Genomic DNA, 17,356 nt, shown 5'->3' with positions numbered 1-17,356 from the left:
TTTGTAAAATTTATAATATTTAACATTTTATATAATAATTTTGAGTAACATTGAAAAGTAAAGAATATGTATGGTAGAAATCATTTCACTTTAAGTCTAAAAATACAAGGGCATCAAAGTATACTATCAAGAGAGTGAAGAGAATTCACAGAATGGTAGAAAATGCTTACAAAGCATATATCTGATAAGAGATTAATATTCGCAATCTATAAAGAACTACAACTTGGAGTACCTGGGTGGCTCAGCCGGTTATGCATCCAACTTCAGCTCAGGTCATGATCTCACAGTTAGTGAGGTCAAGCCCTACATCAGGCTCTGTGCTGACATCTGAGAGCCTGCAGCCTGCTTTAGATTCTGTGTCTCCCTCTCTCTCTCTCTTTGCCTCTCCCCTGCTTGTACTCTGTCTGTCTCTCAAAAATAAACATTAAAAAATTAAAAAAAAAGAACTACAACTTAATAATAATAAAAGAAATTGGGGCGCCTGGGTGGCTTAGTCGGTTAAACGTCCGACTTTCGCTTGGGTCATGATCTCGCGGTTCGTGGGTTCGAGCCCCGCGTCAGGCTCTGTGCTGACTACCAGCTCAGAGCCTGAAGCCTGTGTCAGTCTGTGACTCCCTCTCTTTCTGACCCTCCCCTGCTCACGCTCGCTCTCTCTCCTAGAAATGAATAAAAACATTTAAAAAATTTTAAAAAAATAATAAAAGAAATCCACTTAAAATGGGTAAAAGACTTACATAGATTACATTTCTCCAAAGAAGACCTACAAATGGACAATAAGCGCATGAAAAGATGCTGAACATCACTATCCATTTGGGAAATAACATGTCCAACCACAGCAAGTTACCATTTCATGTCCATTAGGATGGTTATTATAAACAACAATAGTAACAAATATCAAGTGTTGGTGAGAATGTGGAAAACTGGAACTCTTTGCTGGTAGGAATATAAAATGGTGCACGGAAAGTCACCATGGAAAACAGTTGGTAGTCCCTCAAAAAGTGAAACATAGAGTTGCCACTTGGTCCAGCAATTGTACATATATATGTATATATATATGTAGATGTACAGAAATATACACATATACTTATATGTGTATATGTACACACACACGTGCATATATACACACAAACATATGTAAAAGAATTGAGAGTGGAGTCAAATGGAAACCTGTACATCAATGTTCATGGGAGCATTGTTCACAAAAACCAAAAGGTGGAAGCAACCCAAGTGTCTGTCATCAGATGAACAGATAAACAAAATGAGGTATATACATCCAATGGACCATTACTCAGTCTTAAAAAGGAAAGAAATTCTGAAACATGGGACAACATGGAGAAACTTGAAAGCATTATGCTATGTGAAAAAAGCCAGACCAAAAAAGGACAAATATTGTAGGGTTCCACTTATATGAGCTACCTAAAATAGGCCAAATCAGAGACAGAAAATAGCATAGAGGTTACCAGGAACCTAGGGGTAGGGGGAAAGGGGAAGTTATATAGAGTGTTCGCTAGGGGATGATAAAATGTTCTGGAAATAATACTGATGATGGTTGCGCAGTTGTACTTAATCCACCCTTAATTGTACACCTAAGAATGGTTGAAATCAGTTTTTTATGTATATCTTCTCACAATAAAAAAATAAAAATTAAAAAAATTGCGAAGCAGAACAAAGAAGGTGAGAGGTAACTAGGGTGAGCAGAAATCTTCACTAGGGCTTAACAATGGACCCAAAGGCCCGTTTTACAGGTGCTTGTTTTTAAAGGAACAAAGCTGAGATGTGAAATATCTTTATAAGGCACAGCAGATACGTATATCAATTATATACATTTAATATGAGAATGGCATTCTTTTTGGTCTGACATTTCCTTCCTGGTTTACATCTGTAATTGGTGTGCAAAATCAAAGTAATTAGGCCTGTGTTGTGTTAAAAGGAATAAAAAAAAAAGAGTTGTGATTACTTTGAGGCTAGTTTACCATGTGCTCACCTAGATTAATACTTCCTTGAGAGGAGGAGTGTTCCTTGCTCATATGTATGATCCCAGTGCTTGCCGGCTGGTAAACCCTGGTCCATGTTTCGAACGATCAACAAAGTTGTTTTTGTTGTTTTCGCCTACCTGGAATTGCACCGTAGGGATTAGAAGCAATGTCTTCAGTGTGGCACTGGGAAGAAAAATAGAAAAGAAACTAAAAGCGATAAAGTTGAGAAGGGAAAGAGTGTAAAGATTTCTCCTATACGTTTTAGTGACACTTCACACCGTTTAATCAGTTTTTATAGAGGAGACAGAATTGTTTTATAGATATTCGGGTACAATACGTGAATTATTTTTAATATTAGATCATACCTGCTGGGTCCTCAGTACAGGCCTCAGCGAGGTCATTAGCTGTCACGAGAGACCTTGCTTATCAGATAATGTGGCAACTCTCCAAACTGCTGTAATTTATGGATTCTAAATTTTCATGCTTTCATTCACCAAGGATCAATCACCATGGATTCCTAAGGGAAAGGAAGGTAAGGAAAAATTTCTTTTCGTGTTATATCTGCTTCTTTTCTCCTTTCTCCCTCCCTTATTATCTTCCTTAGTTCCTCTTGCATGACTATTTGTGTTTTTAGGACAGACTTGTAATTAGAATAACAAAGTCTTCATGCTCAATCTGCGTAAGGGATAAAAACATGGCCCTGGGGACTGATGATTATGAAGCACTAAGAGCCAATTCAAGGACTAGAAGTTTGGGGCAATATTTTCTCTAATAAAAATGACCTTATTCAAACAAAGATATTCAAACTTTTATAGGTGTATAAATTTAAACATTTTCAAAAGTCCCATTGTGCTACTGTCTGAGCCAAGGAACAGAGGAAAAGAATGATAGAGCAGAGGCATCCGCATAGAAGCCTAACTTTGATATTAAATACAGGGATAGAAGGAAAGAAATGGCGTGTCATTTGTATTGATCTTATTTTTCCTGGGTCAGATGTGGCATAAGGATGGAGGAGAAAATACACAAAGCCAAAAATTCCTTTGAATATATGGACAGGTGACATACCTGTATGGGGATAAAATATTTTACTGCTACAACTACAAACTGAAAATTTCCAAAATTGGGAGACTTACTGTACAGTAGCTAAATACTGTAATTAATAATAAACACAACTAAGTTCAATATTATAGGCCCAGATAGGTGAATTCATTCTTTAATTTTTTAACATAAGAGTTCAAAGTTCTCTAGATTTAATTCAAAATATCTAGGATGAATAACCCAGTATAGATTAATTTTCCAATTATATTTCTTATTTATTTTTGATTTTCCAATTATATTTCAAAAGACAATAAGCCCCTGCCTTCACACACACACACACACACACACATATATATATATATCCAATGAGGAGGAAAAAAGGAAATACCAGAACCATCAGGAAAAAAATAACATGAAACATCATTGTGATTCTTTTAAAACTATTCTAAGCATACTTACACTTTATCTTTTTTGGTACTGTTAATGTATTTATTATGAAACTCAAATATATGTTCACAAATTTAGCTCTTGTTTTTATAGAGTATTGCCTTTCAGTGTATTTACTGAAAATCATGCATATTTGTTATTAAAAAGTCAAGTTATATTCAACAACTACAACCAGCCCAATTTAAAAATGGGCACATGACTTGAATAGACATTTTGACAAAGAACATGTACAAATGACACGTAAGTACAAAAAAAGATATTCGCCATCATCAGTGCTAGGGAAACGGAAATCAAAACCACAGTGAAGCAACACTTCATACCTATTAGGATGGCTCTTATTTAAAATCAAACAATAAGAAATAACCAGTATAGGTAAGGATGTGGAGAAATTTGAATCCTTGTGCTTTGCTGGTGGGAATGTACAGTGATGCAGCTTCTGTGGAGAACAGCCTGGGAGTCCCTAGTCAGTGGCGATGATTACACTAAACTGTGCCCTACGGAATGGTTAATGTGATCATTTTTATTGTACATATATTTTACCACAATTAAAAAACTAAAGAGGGGCGNCAGTAAAGGAACTACAAAGAAGAGATCAGCAAACTGTTTTAAATCCAACTTTCTAGAAAGAGCCCATGTTAACATTTGGTAGTCACTCTAATACTTCTCTTGCACTTTAAACTTTTCGTTGTGAGAGAGTTCAGAAATTATCTCTATAGAAAGTATAGATAGTAGTATTAGCAACACTTACGAGCATAGACACGTTGATTTGGTGACCATGAGCTATGACCCAGGCATGAGCAGACGTGCTGTGTGCCTGCAAGGCTAACCAGCCCGAGTAGGACTCAAACTTGCGACTGTGGGCTCGTCTAGGACGATCTCACCAAGCCACCCTAGCCGTAAAAACTATCACTAAATGAAACTGGAAAGGGTGAAAAGCCATGGATTACATTGTTACATGTATCAGTGATGAGTGTCGTCATTCTCTCCTTATGCTATTAGGTAACTATTTATCTTAATTTGGCCTAACCCTAGGTGTTGTTGGGAATGCTTTCCTTTTATTCTATCTCACGTGTTTCTGGATATAACATAAAAGAATCTTGATAATATTTGCTTTTCTAGATCACTGTGGTGGTATGTTTTTAAACAAAAGATGTAACACCCTCAAGTTAAATCGCCTGCTGCAAATTAAGTAAAGTTTACGAAGTCAGGGGGCATTTTATTCCAGTTTGAACTCTGTCATCACCTTCCTTGTAACCTTAGACAAACACAACATCATTAGAGCCCAAATAGCAGTTAACTATTTGGGGTATTTCACAGTAAGGCAAAGCTAATGTAAAGAGTTGGAATAGCCAATCAAATGACCAAAATGCAATTATGTTTTATGTGTCTTTCTCCACCTCCTCAACTTGCAGAGGACATTTATCCAGCAGTTATCAATGAAGAATGCCTGAATTTCTAAGCTTGCTCCACCATTCATTAGATGTGTGATGATTTCTTAGCCTTTCCCAGCCTCCATTTGCTCATCTGTAAAATAGACATACTAATAGGGCCGACTTCATAGTCTTTTTATGACAGTCCAATGAATAGAAAACAGTCCTGAAAACAATGTGTACATATGATAAGTGCTGTAATACAAAGGACTTCCTTTTTTTCAAAGAATTTGTCTCTTTGGAGTAATATCAGAAATCTGATTTTGCATCCTTTCATAGTATGAGGCCCCCACCAAATAGCCCTCCGAGCTCCCCTGGCTCTGAGATAGATCCTGATAAAATTTCTGAAATACACTCTTTAGTTGAAATCACAGAAAAGACCCAACAGTTGGAATCAGGGGAGATTAAAAAAAAAAAAAAAAGGAAAACTCCATAGAAATGACAGGGCCTGAACTGAGCCCTGAAAGATAGAATTTACAGTGGCTGGGGGGACACCTCCTGCCCTTCCCCCACCCCCCTCCATTCCCCGCCATGGGCTAGGTGGGCATCAGACTCCATGCTCCACAGTCTCTCCACATTTCTCACAACAGCACTACCATGTCACGTGGATACTATTCGCCAGATCAGGGATTCAAACTCTTCCCTTAACTCCGAAGCCCTTCTTGCTTTCATGCTGTGCTGCCCCTTTGGCAATTACAGGTTGTATTATTCTCTGTCTTGGCCAGTTAGAGGCCTCTGAATGTCCCATTCATTTTTTAGTGAAAAAATTTTTGCGTGTTTTTACAGATTCTTTCCCCCCATCATTTTCTTACCTGCACAAATGCTGAATCGTGTATTTGCTTTTTCATTTCAGTTTTGCTGACCTCTGTTCTTTCACAACTTAACTCAGGTGTGATGTCTTTGCTGAGGCCTCTTCTTCTGGACGTGGTCCCAACAATTCAACAGACGGCTGCGTTGGCTCTTGGGAGACTGGCTAATTATAATGATGACCTAGCAGAAGCAGTTGTGAAGGGCGACATTCTTCCACAGCTTNAAAAAAAAAAAAAAAAAAAGTTATACTTGTATTTTTTAGATTAAAAAAATCTACTAGTTTGGGTAGAGTGGCAAACTGTAGGCGTTAGAATTTTAGGATGTTCATACAGCCTTTATCTTTTTGAACTCCACATAAATAGTATCTTTAGGGTATTTTACTTTGGAAGTGAAAGGCAGCTTTTTACCCATTACTGTTAACATAAGAAAACAGATTACACAGTTTTTATTTTTTATTTTATTAAAAAAAGTTTTTTAAAATTTATTTGGAGATACAGAATCTGAATCAGGCTCCAGGCTCTGAGCTGTCAGCTCGAACCTATGAACGTGAGATCATGCCCTGAGCTGAAGTCAGAGGGTTAACCGACTAAGCCACCCAGGCGCCCCCGATTACACAGTTTTTAATGAATTATATATAAGGCAATATTTCTGCGTATGGGAGTCTTAAATTTGTAGGATCAGTCTTAGAGAGGTGCATGGATCCCTAGGCAAATAAAGCATTGTTTTCAGCAATCTGTACATGCAGGTCAAATCTGGTGAGTGGACACTGTAAGAGACAGCTTGGAAGCAAGAGGGGAGGGAAGCATACAAAAGGAAGGGGAATGTGTGTCATGGAAGGTTTGAGAAGGCATTTTATACAAGTGTGTAAGCATGACAGTCATTTCAGGGTCATCTACGAGTGCCACAATTTTTTTCTCTCCTATGTTCTGTACTCTGTTTCTGTACACTGCCACCTAATAATGGTTAAGGACCTTTCTATAGGTAGGGCCTTGGTCTATTTATTCCATTTTGTTGATTTAATATAACCTAAGGACATATACTTTTTTAAGTTTGTTTATTTTGAGAGAGAGAGAAAGAACATGGGGGGAGAGAGAGAGGGAGAGAGGGAGAGAGAGAGAGAGAGAGAGAGAGAAGAGAGAAGAGAGAATCCCAAGCAGGCTCCGTGCTGTCAGTGTAGAGCCCAATGCAGGGCTCGAACTCATGAATTGTGAGATCATGACCTGAGCCAAAATCCAGAGTCAGACACTTAATGGACTGAGCCACCCAGTTGCCCCAGGATATGTATTCCTTGACACATTTTTAAAATTAAATTCCTTTTTGTGTAACCAGAAGACAAACTATCCAATTTGAAGATGGGCAAAAGACTTTAACAGACATCTATCCAAAGAAGATATACACGTAGCCAACCAACGTGAAAGGATGCTCAATGGCTTGAGTCATTAGGAAATGCAAATCAGAACCACGGCAAGAGATCACTTTACCTATGAGGATGGCCATAATAAAAAACAAGAGAAAAGAACAAGCGTTAGTGAAGATTTGGAGAAATTGGAACCCTCGCACTTCCTGATAGGAGTATAAACCGGTGCAGCTGCTGTAGAGAACAGGCTGGCAGTCCAGTTAAACCTAATTACCACATGACCCAGCGATTCTACTCCTAGTTAGGGTTCCAAAAAAATTGAAAACAGGTGTTCAAACAAAACTTGTACAAAAATGTTTATAGCAGCATTGTTCACTAGAACAAAAGAATGGATAAACAAAATGTTGTACATCCACATAATGGAATATTATCAGTCATAAAAAGGGATGAGATACTGATACAGGCTACAACATGGATAAACTTTGAAAAACACCACTGTAAGAGACGGAAGCCAGACAAAAAAGGCTACATAGTGCATGACTCCATTTATAGGAAGTATCCAGAATATGCAAATCCATAGAGACAGAAGCAGATTAGCAGGTTGCCAGGGGGCTGGGGGGAGGGGGGAATGAGGAGTGGCTCCCTAACATGTATGAGCTTTCCTGTTGCGCTGAGGAAAACATTCTGGAACTAGACGGTGACGTTTGCACAACACTGTGACTGTGCTAAATGCCACTGAGTTGGACACTTTAAAATGGTTCAAATGGTAAATATTATGTGTATCTTACCACAGCAAAAAATAAATCCCAATTCTTCAAAGTTTTGCCTGATTTTCAGAGATTGGAGAGTCATTTCCTGCCTGTCTTATCTCTACAAGGAGCCTCAGAAATTTTATTTTTCTTGCAGGTGTTCCTTCTGTCATCAAACACTGTTAGTTAGACTTTGTTCTTCCTGGACTCTTAACTCCTTCTTGTGAGGGCAGGGTCTGTGGTTCGGACTCCCACAAAGAAGGTCCTCAGTAGAAGTTTTCTAGATGTGGATGAGTGTGCGCTGGTTGTAAAGAGACAAAAAAAGTGCCAGGGCAGAAGTGAGGAGAAAGTGAGAATGTGAAGCAGTATTCACTTCACTCAACAGCCCTTCAGCTCATTTCTCACAGGATTTAATCTCTTCTTTATGAGGTACAAAGTCCTCTGGTGTGGCTTTTTCTTTTCTTTCTTTTTTTCTCTCTCTTTTTTTTTAAGGCAATTCTTTTGGTGAGGAATGGGAGAGAAGAGAGAGGAATTTCGAGAAGCGGAAATTAGGAGAAAGGGGGAAATGAGATCAGAAGGTGTGAATTATAGGCACTGTAGTTAGCAGTGACTATCAATGCTCCCTGCAAATTGCGAATCTGAAAATTCCACCATATAAAACATCACATTAGCTTAAGCCGATGACAGGAAATGTATCACCCTTATTTTTCACAATTATAAGTAAGTAGCTACTTTGAAACTCTATTCTAAGCTTTGTGATCAGTTACTGACATAAAGTTGGACTTTATAACATATTTTAATATCTATATATGTTAATATTTAAGAAACTAAAGAAATATATAAAATCAAAACATCATTAAAAGCANCTCAGCACTCAAGAGGCTCTCATGGTTTGTCTCCCTCCCTCTCCCCCACTATTTTTCCCCTCCCCCCCAGTCCTCTGTTAAGTTTCTCTTGATCCACCTATACATGCAAACATATAACATAGCATATTATATCATCAACATAGGCCAATTTTTGAAATATAATATGTTAAAATATACTTGATATATTTTCTCTCCTATAATTTTTTGTTTTATCTTCATCTTTTAGCCTAAGTAAATAGCATGCTTTCAAAACAGGTGCTGTAGTCACCTAGTCACTTTCAGTAGTCACCGTAAGGAAATAGAAACTTGGAATCTAAAATAGGGGATTACCTGGGTTCTATTAATAAAAGAAAGAGACCGTCAATGTGTCGTTATGCTAACCATGAAACAACAGTGAGTGTTATAGCCAAATACTTCCCATACATTTCATTTTTTATGCTATGTGAAGAAAAACATGTCAGCCTTGTGTTTCAGTTTTACTTTATTATTTCTTAACCTGGTAAAATTTTATGCAGAAAGTCTTACAAATATGAAGCATAACTTAAAATTCACATAATACTAAGTCATTTGTATTTATCATTACATTCTTTTTTTTTCTCAGAGGAGATAAGTCACATATCCCCTTGTTTGGCTAGTTTATTTACCAGGGTAAGTTTTAAAAATGTATCATGCATGTTTCACCTTCATGTTTATCCGATGTTTGGTACGTGCATCTCGGAATGCGGTTGTTATTTCAGGATAACTTGGGACACCAGAAAGATTAGCAGAGGTCATGAAAGGCCTACCTTGCTTACAGACTGAGGGCAAGTAGAGGAAATGAATTTGTCAGTGGATGGTTTCGTTGCACATGCTAACAATCTCAGAGTTCCCCTGGGTCAAACAAGTACTTTTCAGTGTAATGCAGATACAGAAAATCCCGTGATTTTAGGCATTTGTAGGAAATACAACATTTACGTTTTCTTTTACATAATTTCCAAACGCACGCTTCAGAAGAAAACATTTGAAATGCAATTGACGACTGAATGCTGTTTCAGTTTAGCACTGAACAAAAAGCCATAGGGGGACGCCGAAACTTGACTTTGCAGGGTGTTTTCCATCTGTTGTCTTTAAGAGCTGGTGAGCTTTATTTAATGTCATTTCTCTGTTGGCTTTGGTCTGTTTTAACTTTTGGTTTGATGAGCGCTTCATTCACTTTGAGTTTTATCTGTTCCATCATTGTAGCGGTTTTACAAGAAAGCAGCGGCCTTTGTGTTACGAGCAGTGGGTAAGCACTCCCCTCAGCTGGCTCAGGCGATCGTGGATTGTGGAGCCCTGGATACACTGGTGATATGCCTGGAAGATTTTGACCCCGGAGTCAAGGAGGCCGCAGCGTGGGCACTGGGATACATTGCAAGACATAATGCAGGTAACGGAGCATATTTGCAAACAGGATAATTAACATTTCGATTTGTTACGGAAATCTGGTTTTGCGGTCTTCATGATGTTTCCATGCATTATGGGAGAGAAGTTTTGAACGATGGCCAAGCTGTTTGGATCATAAATTCCCCAAAAACCTACCCACTTCGGTCTTTACATTAGTCAGCAGAAATTTGAAGACAGAAAGCGGGAGTGGGGAATGAGGAGAGTGAGAGATAGATAGATTCTCAAAGACCTTGGTAAATCGGTTCAGTGAAAAAATTTTGGTTTGTCACTGTTCAGGGCATTTTGGATCTTGGATCTTATCTCTGTGAAGATAGGGGTGTTTCAAACCAGGCAGGAGAACAGTGTATGAATGATTAATGTTGAAAGGATATGGGCATGATAACTTTCTAGAATATATGTGTATTGAGCCCATATTGGGCAGGAAGGAGGGGAAAGAGAAGTACTTTCTCTTATAAACTGAGAGCTTAATGACATCATCAAGAAGGGGCCTGGTCCTCTTGTGTTAATTTTACGCTGACAGACCCGATGGGTAAAGATTCTATGGGGAGTAAAGTTGCCCCGCCACTTTATAGAAGATGCTAAATAATATGAACAAATAATACAACAAAAAAATACAGTCTTAAACATATATAAAAATGATCAGCTTCGCTAGTATTCAAAGAACTGCATATTAAAACATCAGTGAAAATGTCTTTTCTCAGTTATTATTTAGGGAGGGAAAAAGAGTAAATCAGAAATACAACTAAATGGTTAAGAGCACTGTGGCATTTGAGAGATCTGTGTTTGAGTCCAACTTCTACCATTTAGTTTCTGCATGACCTTGGACATGGCTTTTAAATTTTCTGAACCTTAACTTCCTCATCTGCAAAAGAAGGTACCTAAAAGTAGGCACTTCAGAGATCTGTTGTGAGCACAATGAGAAAATATATGCAAAGTCCTTGGGCTAGTACTTGGCACATGGTAATTATTCAATAAACATAAAATATTAATATTAATACTGAAGGTTGGAGAGGATATGATGTTTATGCCCATTGGTGGAAGCACCACAAACTGTATAAACCTGTGCAAAGCAGTTTGGCAAAATTCATGTAAGTCATGAAAGAGTTTGTGGTTACTCTAAAAAGCCTGCTTTGGGAATCCATCCTAAGGAAAGAATTCCACAGGATGAAAAAGTCATATTCCTGTTAATGTTATTGTAGTATTATTGGTAATATCAAAAAACCTCAAATATCTGGCAGGACTTTAGTAGTTAAATTATGGAAGTTTACTTAATGGAATTTCATTTGGCAAATTAAAAAGGTAATTATGAATCCTACATGGTATCAGGGAAACATGATTGTAATGTAAAAAAAATACAAAATTACATATTACAGTTATAATAATGTAAAAATAAGTTTTTATGTCGACATAAATTCCAGAGAAATACACGTTTGGGTTACTAGGGTGATAGAATTAAGGATATATTTTCTTTGTTTTCCAGATTTTTCAATGTGTATGTATGCATAAAATAATAGTTGCCACTTATTGAGTAATTACTGTGTGCTGTTCACTTCAGATATATTATCTCCTTCTGATTATAGTGACCCGTAGGGTAGGTATTACTTTCCCTGTTAAACAGAGGAAGAAAGAATGACTTAGAGAGGATACCTACCTGAAGTGTGTTAGTTGTGGAACCAGAATCTGAGTCTAACTCTGTCTGATTACAAAGCCCATATTAACCACCGCACATAACCGCATCACTAAATATTTCTTAAAAAAGTGCTGAGAGAAGAAATTCACAACAGAAACAGGAAGAGGCTCTCCCATGGTTATGTGTAGTTTGGTTCTTAAAATGGTCACACCATTCGAGACAAAAAGGAAAGAAAATTATACAAAAATAGATCGAGAAAGAAAACAAGCTATTGTCATGCTTAAAATGGTTCTAAAGTAATATATTAAAATTCTTTCCTTCACACATGGATTTTGGTTTTCCAAATAGATTCACCTTAGGACTATTCTTTCATGTAGGTTGATTTTTTTATTTTTTATTTTTATTTATTTTTAATTTTTAAAAATTTTTTAATTTTTAAAATTTTTAATTTTTTAAATTTCTTTTTTTTTCTTTTTTGATATTTTTTACAAACAGTTTATTGTCATGTTGGTTTCCATATAGCACCCAGTGCTCATCCCCACAAGTGCCCTCCTCCGTCCCCATCTCTTCCCACCCCCAGCAGTCCTCAGTTTGTTCTCAGCATTCAAGAGTCTCTCATGGTTTGCCTCTCTCCCCCTCCCCCACTATTTCCCCCCTTCTTCTCCCCCACGGTCCTCCATTAAGTTCTTCCTAATCCTCCTATACGTGCAAACATATGATATTTGTCCTTCTCTGCCTGACTTATTTCGCTCCTCATAACACTCTCAAGGTCCATCCATGTTGCTACACATGGCCAGATTTCTTTCTTTCTCATACTAAGGCAGTGTTTTAAATCAGAAGCTGGTTATCATGGGAAAAGTATATGAATATATTTAGTTTTAGGTTTTTGTTTTGTTATGTTGTGTTTTTTTTGGTTTTGGGGTTTGGGGGTTTTTTTGTTTTTTGTTTTGTTTTGTTTTGGTCAGAGCAACTTAGGGCAAACAGATTGTAACAAGGGTATTTGAAAAGGTGATACAACGGAGCTTTGAGGGACAGCCGGACAGATACACTGTCAGGAAGGTGCCTAGAGACAACCTTTTCATATCTCCCTTTTGTTGAGTCTGAGGCTAAATGATTATAGTTCATAAATAGGATCTGTCTTAGGGATTCCATTCCAATTTCTTGCTCTAATCTGGCTCCCACATGGAATTCCCACTATAATTTCAGTATTTCACAGTAGTTAGGGGCCTGGGACCCAGAAGCTCCCAGAAGAGATTATTGGGTAGATTTCTCAGAAGGAAGGGGAGTTGTTACCCAGTAGGCAATACAATAAGTCATGATTCACATCCTGAATCAGTGAAAATAGACGGTTTACCTCTAAATAACCTGATTTCTTTTTCAATGATTTCCTAAAAATAGAATATGTTAGATTGATTGGAGGACATTCATTCAGTGTTTTCATCTTAGAATTAGCAGTAAAATGTTTTATTAGACAGTTCAGGAAATATAAACCTTAAATGGTGATGCAAAATAAATAAAGGGTAACTTTAAGGGCAATAGAAGGAAAACACTTTGTGTCTAGGAAACAAAAATAAAGTAAGCACACAATTAGTCGAAGAGAGAAACCAGTAGGCATCATCTGACTTTTTCCTATGGAAAAATACAATTTCTGAAAGCAACTTCTATATGTAGATTTTAAAGCATTTTACAGATAGTTCAAAGGAGCTGGGGACAAACAACCTGAAATGGTGTGGGTTGTTTTTTTTTTTAATTCTGTATAAATCCTGTCATTAAATTTCTGTGGTTGAATCACCAGTTATTGAAAACACTTGATACATGTACCTCTCACTTTGAAGATAAATGAGTTATTTCTTTATATTCTTTCCTGCTTTCTAGTAAGAGCTGAGGTAACTTCTTCTCAGATTTGTTCTTTCTTCTTCCTCCTGCTAGATTCTCCCCGCCTGCAGCATTATCCCATTAGCATATTTACCTCATCAGTGTCCACCTCTCACTGTTCCCAAGGAGTGAGGCACAAAGCCTGTGTGGACGGGGGTGTGAGGGGTGAGGAAGGAGGAGCCACAGGCCTCTGCAGGCACAGGACTTCAACACGGAAGGGCCCAGAAGGGCACTTAGCCATGCTCCAGGCAGGCCCCCAGGCAGGCCCCGCTCCCCTGCCCTGCCCTGGCCGCCTCCCTCTGGCCTCCTTACTGCCCAGCAGCTCTGTGGTCGAGCGCTTCCGGGGGACCTTGTGCCAAGGGCGTGGCAGCAGGGAGGGCGGCACGTGGGACTGAGGTGACAGCAATAGCCAGGCTGCCAGTGTGAGGGGGGAGGAGCCATGCAAGCATTTTATAGGGATGATTTCCCTCACTTGGGCTCGAAAACAAGTTTTAAGTGTTTATTTTGGGAGCTTTAGATACATATGCTGTCTCCTGACAGCTGTTGCTGTCTCAGAGTAACCTCTCTTCTCAAGCCTGGCCAAGAGGAATACAACACATCGGATTCGGTGTTCTAAAGCACCTGACTTATTCATAGGGTTCCTAACGATATAGATGAGGAAACTGAAGTAGAGAGGTGAAGGACTTATCCTGGCCAGACCGCAACTGATGATGGGACTGCTTGGCAATTCCTCAAAACCTTTCAGAGATTCTTCCTTTTTATTGTGTGAGGAAGCGTATGAGAGCTCATCATTCTTCATTTTAAGCTCCTTGTTGTATCTGAAAGTCTTGCCAGATACCTCTGTTTTTAATCGTCGATGGCTGGTTTCCACATGTGTGACTCTTCTTTCTCCTATAGACTTGATTGATGTCTGTAGGGCTAAATCAGATGGGAGACTTCCATTCCAGCTCAGCGTGGCCCTTAGGGGAGGGGACTGCGGCAGCCACGATGAGCGGTGCTGTCAGGAACTGGCTGGTTTGGACACTGCAGAAACATTCGGCAGATTCTACCCTATTTGCTAAGCAGATAATGTGAAGAAGGAATCCAGACCAAGCTGGCCAGCCTGATTCTTTTCTATCTTGTAGAGAATGACCAAATGCTCAAGAGAGAAAAGAATTTTAAAAATTCACAACTTTGACAAATATTCTTCTCATGCCCCTCGTATCACCGTCTATAAATACTGACAGGCTCAATCCTGTGGAACAGGCTTAGGAAGCAGTGATTTACTTTTGGAACATCCACGTCAGTGACAAATCTCTGAGATAACAAGGGACTTTGTGCTATGAGGGCGGTGGGGCGAAGGGGACGAAAGCCTGGTAACTGAAAATTATTTTATGTTCATCTGTCCAGTTTCTTAAATTCCACATATGAATGAATCATGTGATATTTGTCTTTCTCTGACTGACTTATTAAGAAACACAACAGATGACCATAGATAAAGGAAGAAAAAAATAAGATAAAAACAGAGGGAGGCAAACCATAAGAGACTCTTAAATACAGAGAACACACTGAGGGCTGATGGCAGGGTATTGGGTGGGGGGATGGGCTTCTTGCATGATGGACATTAAGGAGGGCCCTTGTTGGGATGAGCGCTGGGGGTTACATTTAAGTGATGGATCACTAAATTCTCCTGAAACCATTATTACACTGTATAAAGTAACTTGGATTTAAATTTTTAGAAATTAGGGGCACCTGTGTGGCTCAGTGGGTTAAACATCCGACTTAGGCTCAGGTCATGATCTCACAGTTCGTGGGTTCAAGCCCCACGTCAGGCTCTGTGCTGACAGCTAGCTCAGAGCCTGGAGCCTGTTTCAGATTCTGTATCTCTTTCTCTTTCTGCCCCTCCCCTGCTCACGCTGTCTCTCTCTTAGAAATAAAAAAAATTTTTTAAATAAATTTTAAGAAATTATTTTAAAAGCCCTAAAGACAGCTGTCTTTGCTGATGCCTGTAGATAATAATGTTGATTTCTGTACTTTTTTTACAACGTATTTTGTCTTTGAGGCATTGAGGAACACATAAGCATGGAAGCAAGTGACATATATGGGATTATCTGTATTACTTGTTAAACTATTTTGATCTTAACACTGATTTCCCTTTTTTTTTTTAAATATATGTTTTATTTATTTCTGGGAGAGAGAGAGAGACAGCGTGAGCAGGGGAGGGTCAGAGAGAGAGGGAGACACAGAATCTGAAACAGGCTCCAGGCTCTGAGCTAGCTGTCAGCACAGAGCCCAACGTGGACCGTGAGATCATGACCCGAGCCAAAGTCAGATGCTTAACCTACTGAGCCACCCAGGCGCCCCTACACTGATTTCCACAAATAACTTTTCCATTTATTTAAGCGTCGGTAAAAAAAAGATAAAGCAAAAGTAATGTCTTGAGCAGGTTCTTTTGGTTTGGAGGCCAAATGTGTTAAAGTAACACTTCAGTTATAACTTTACTCAGTAGTTACCTAATTTGTTAGTCATTTTTAGGGTTAGTGTGTGTGCTAGTAAAGGAAAAAATAGGTTGTGAATTCTTCTGCACTTTTATTTATTGTAATGTTTAAAGTTATATACACTCTTGGTTGATAAAACCTGAGATTTTTTTTGTGCATTTTTTAAAAAGAATTCAGGGTATAGAACAATACCATATAATTCTGTAATCTCAGATTCCTAGGTCACTGAGACCTATAACTTCATATATATGAGGCTAGCAAACACTTCTTCATCACTAGCCTCATCAAAAAGTATCTGAGTCACTTATATGGAAGGTTAGCACATCTTCTTTACAAAGTAAAGTAAGTCAGCTAATATCTTACCTCTAGGAGTTTACAATCTAATATAGAAATATTGAAACAGATGATCATAAAGGTCATCCAGACAGCTGGGTACATGGACAGAAATGTACAATACTGCCTTAAGAGTACATATAATACAGTGGGTGATTCTAAGTTGGACCAAGTAAAAGAATTATGAGTTGTGCTTTATGTGCCGTTGCAGAAAGGGCAATGTTTATATTCTTCTTAAGAACATTGAATATCCAGATAACCACTGGACAGACTTTGGACATAGAAATAAAAAAAGGTGATATTGATAGTGCAGTTCCAGGAGAAAGGAAAGCCCTCTACCCACCAAAATACTTCCTTTACCTGATGCCACCTAATATCCTTTTGGTCTGAGGCTCTGTTTTCTACTGGTTGCAAATATCTGCACCAGAAATGTCATGAAAGTATGTGCTAAGCAGATAAAGAGAGGGGTATTTGTATCCTACCATTTTGAACAGTATATCATAACTTATATTTTGGGTTTGAAGAAAATTGTTTTTTGAACTTGATTTATTTTCCAATCACTAGTGTATAAAACCTTCTAACAATTTTTAGATACTGAGGGTAGAAACCTCTTATTTACATTTGAATTTCTAGAGGTACATTAGTCATAGTGTATTTGATATTTGAAAGTACTGCAATTAAGCATTTCACAAACATCTATAAGAGTTTACTTATTAAAAGCTTAGGACTTTGTTAGTATATAGTATATAGTATATAGTTAGTAATAAGAATTGTTAGTATAAGATGTACTTTGAGGGGCATCTGGGTGGCTCATCAGTTAAGCATCCAATCCTTGATCTCAGGGTGGTGAGTTCAAGCCCCACATTCAGCTCTGTATTAGATGTGAAACCTACTTAAAAAAATTGTACTTTGAAATAAGTCATGTTCATCATCTTACTTTACCATA

At 38.2% G+C, this 17,356-nt stretch overlaps 1 protein-coding gene across 2 annotated transcripts in view; it reads left to right on the top strand.

Moving 5' to 3' along the window:
- SPAG6 (sperm associated antigen 6) overlaps nt 1-17,356 on the top strand; it is a 63,955-nt gene that overhangs the window by 11,444 nt on the left and 35,155 nt on the right. For both annotated transcript variants that reach the window (XM_077772457.1, XM_077772456.1), the window contains exons 2-4: nt 5,781-5,952; nt 7,446-7,461; nt 9,895-10,078. In XM_077772457.1, coding sequence (XP_077628583.1) covers nt 5,781-5,952; nt 7,446-7,461; nt 9,895-10,078 — 372 coding nt within the window. The remainder of the gene's footprint in view (nt 1-5,780; nt 5,953-7,445; nt 7,462-9,894; nt 10,079-17,356) is intronic.

The sequence above is a fragment of the Crocuta crocuta genome, unplaced genomic scaffold (genome assembly GCF_008692635.1).
Source record: "Crocuta crocuta isolate KB4526 unplaced genomic scaffold, BGI_CrCroc_1.0 scaffold96, whole genome shotgun sequence".
Classification (NCBI taxonomy): domain Eukaryota; kingdom Metazoa; phylum Chordata; class Mammalia; order Carnivora; family Hyaenidae; genus Crocuta; species Crocuta crocuta.
Note: the sequence above shows the minus strand (reverse complement) of the source record. Positions and strands in the feature narration are given on the sequence as shown.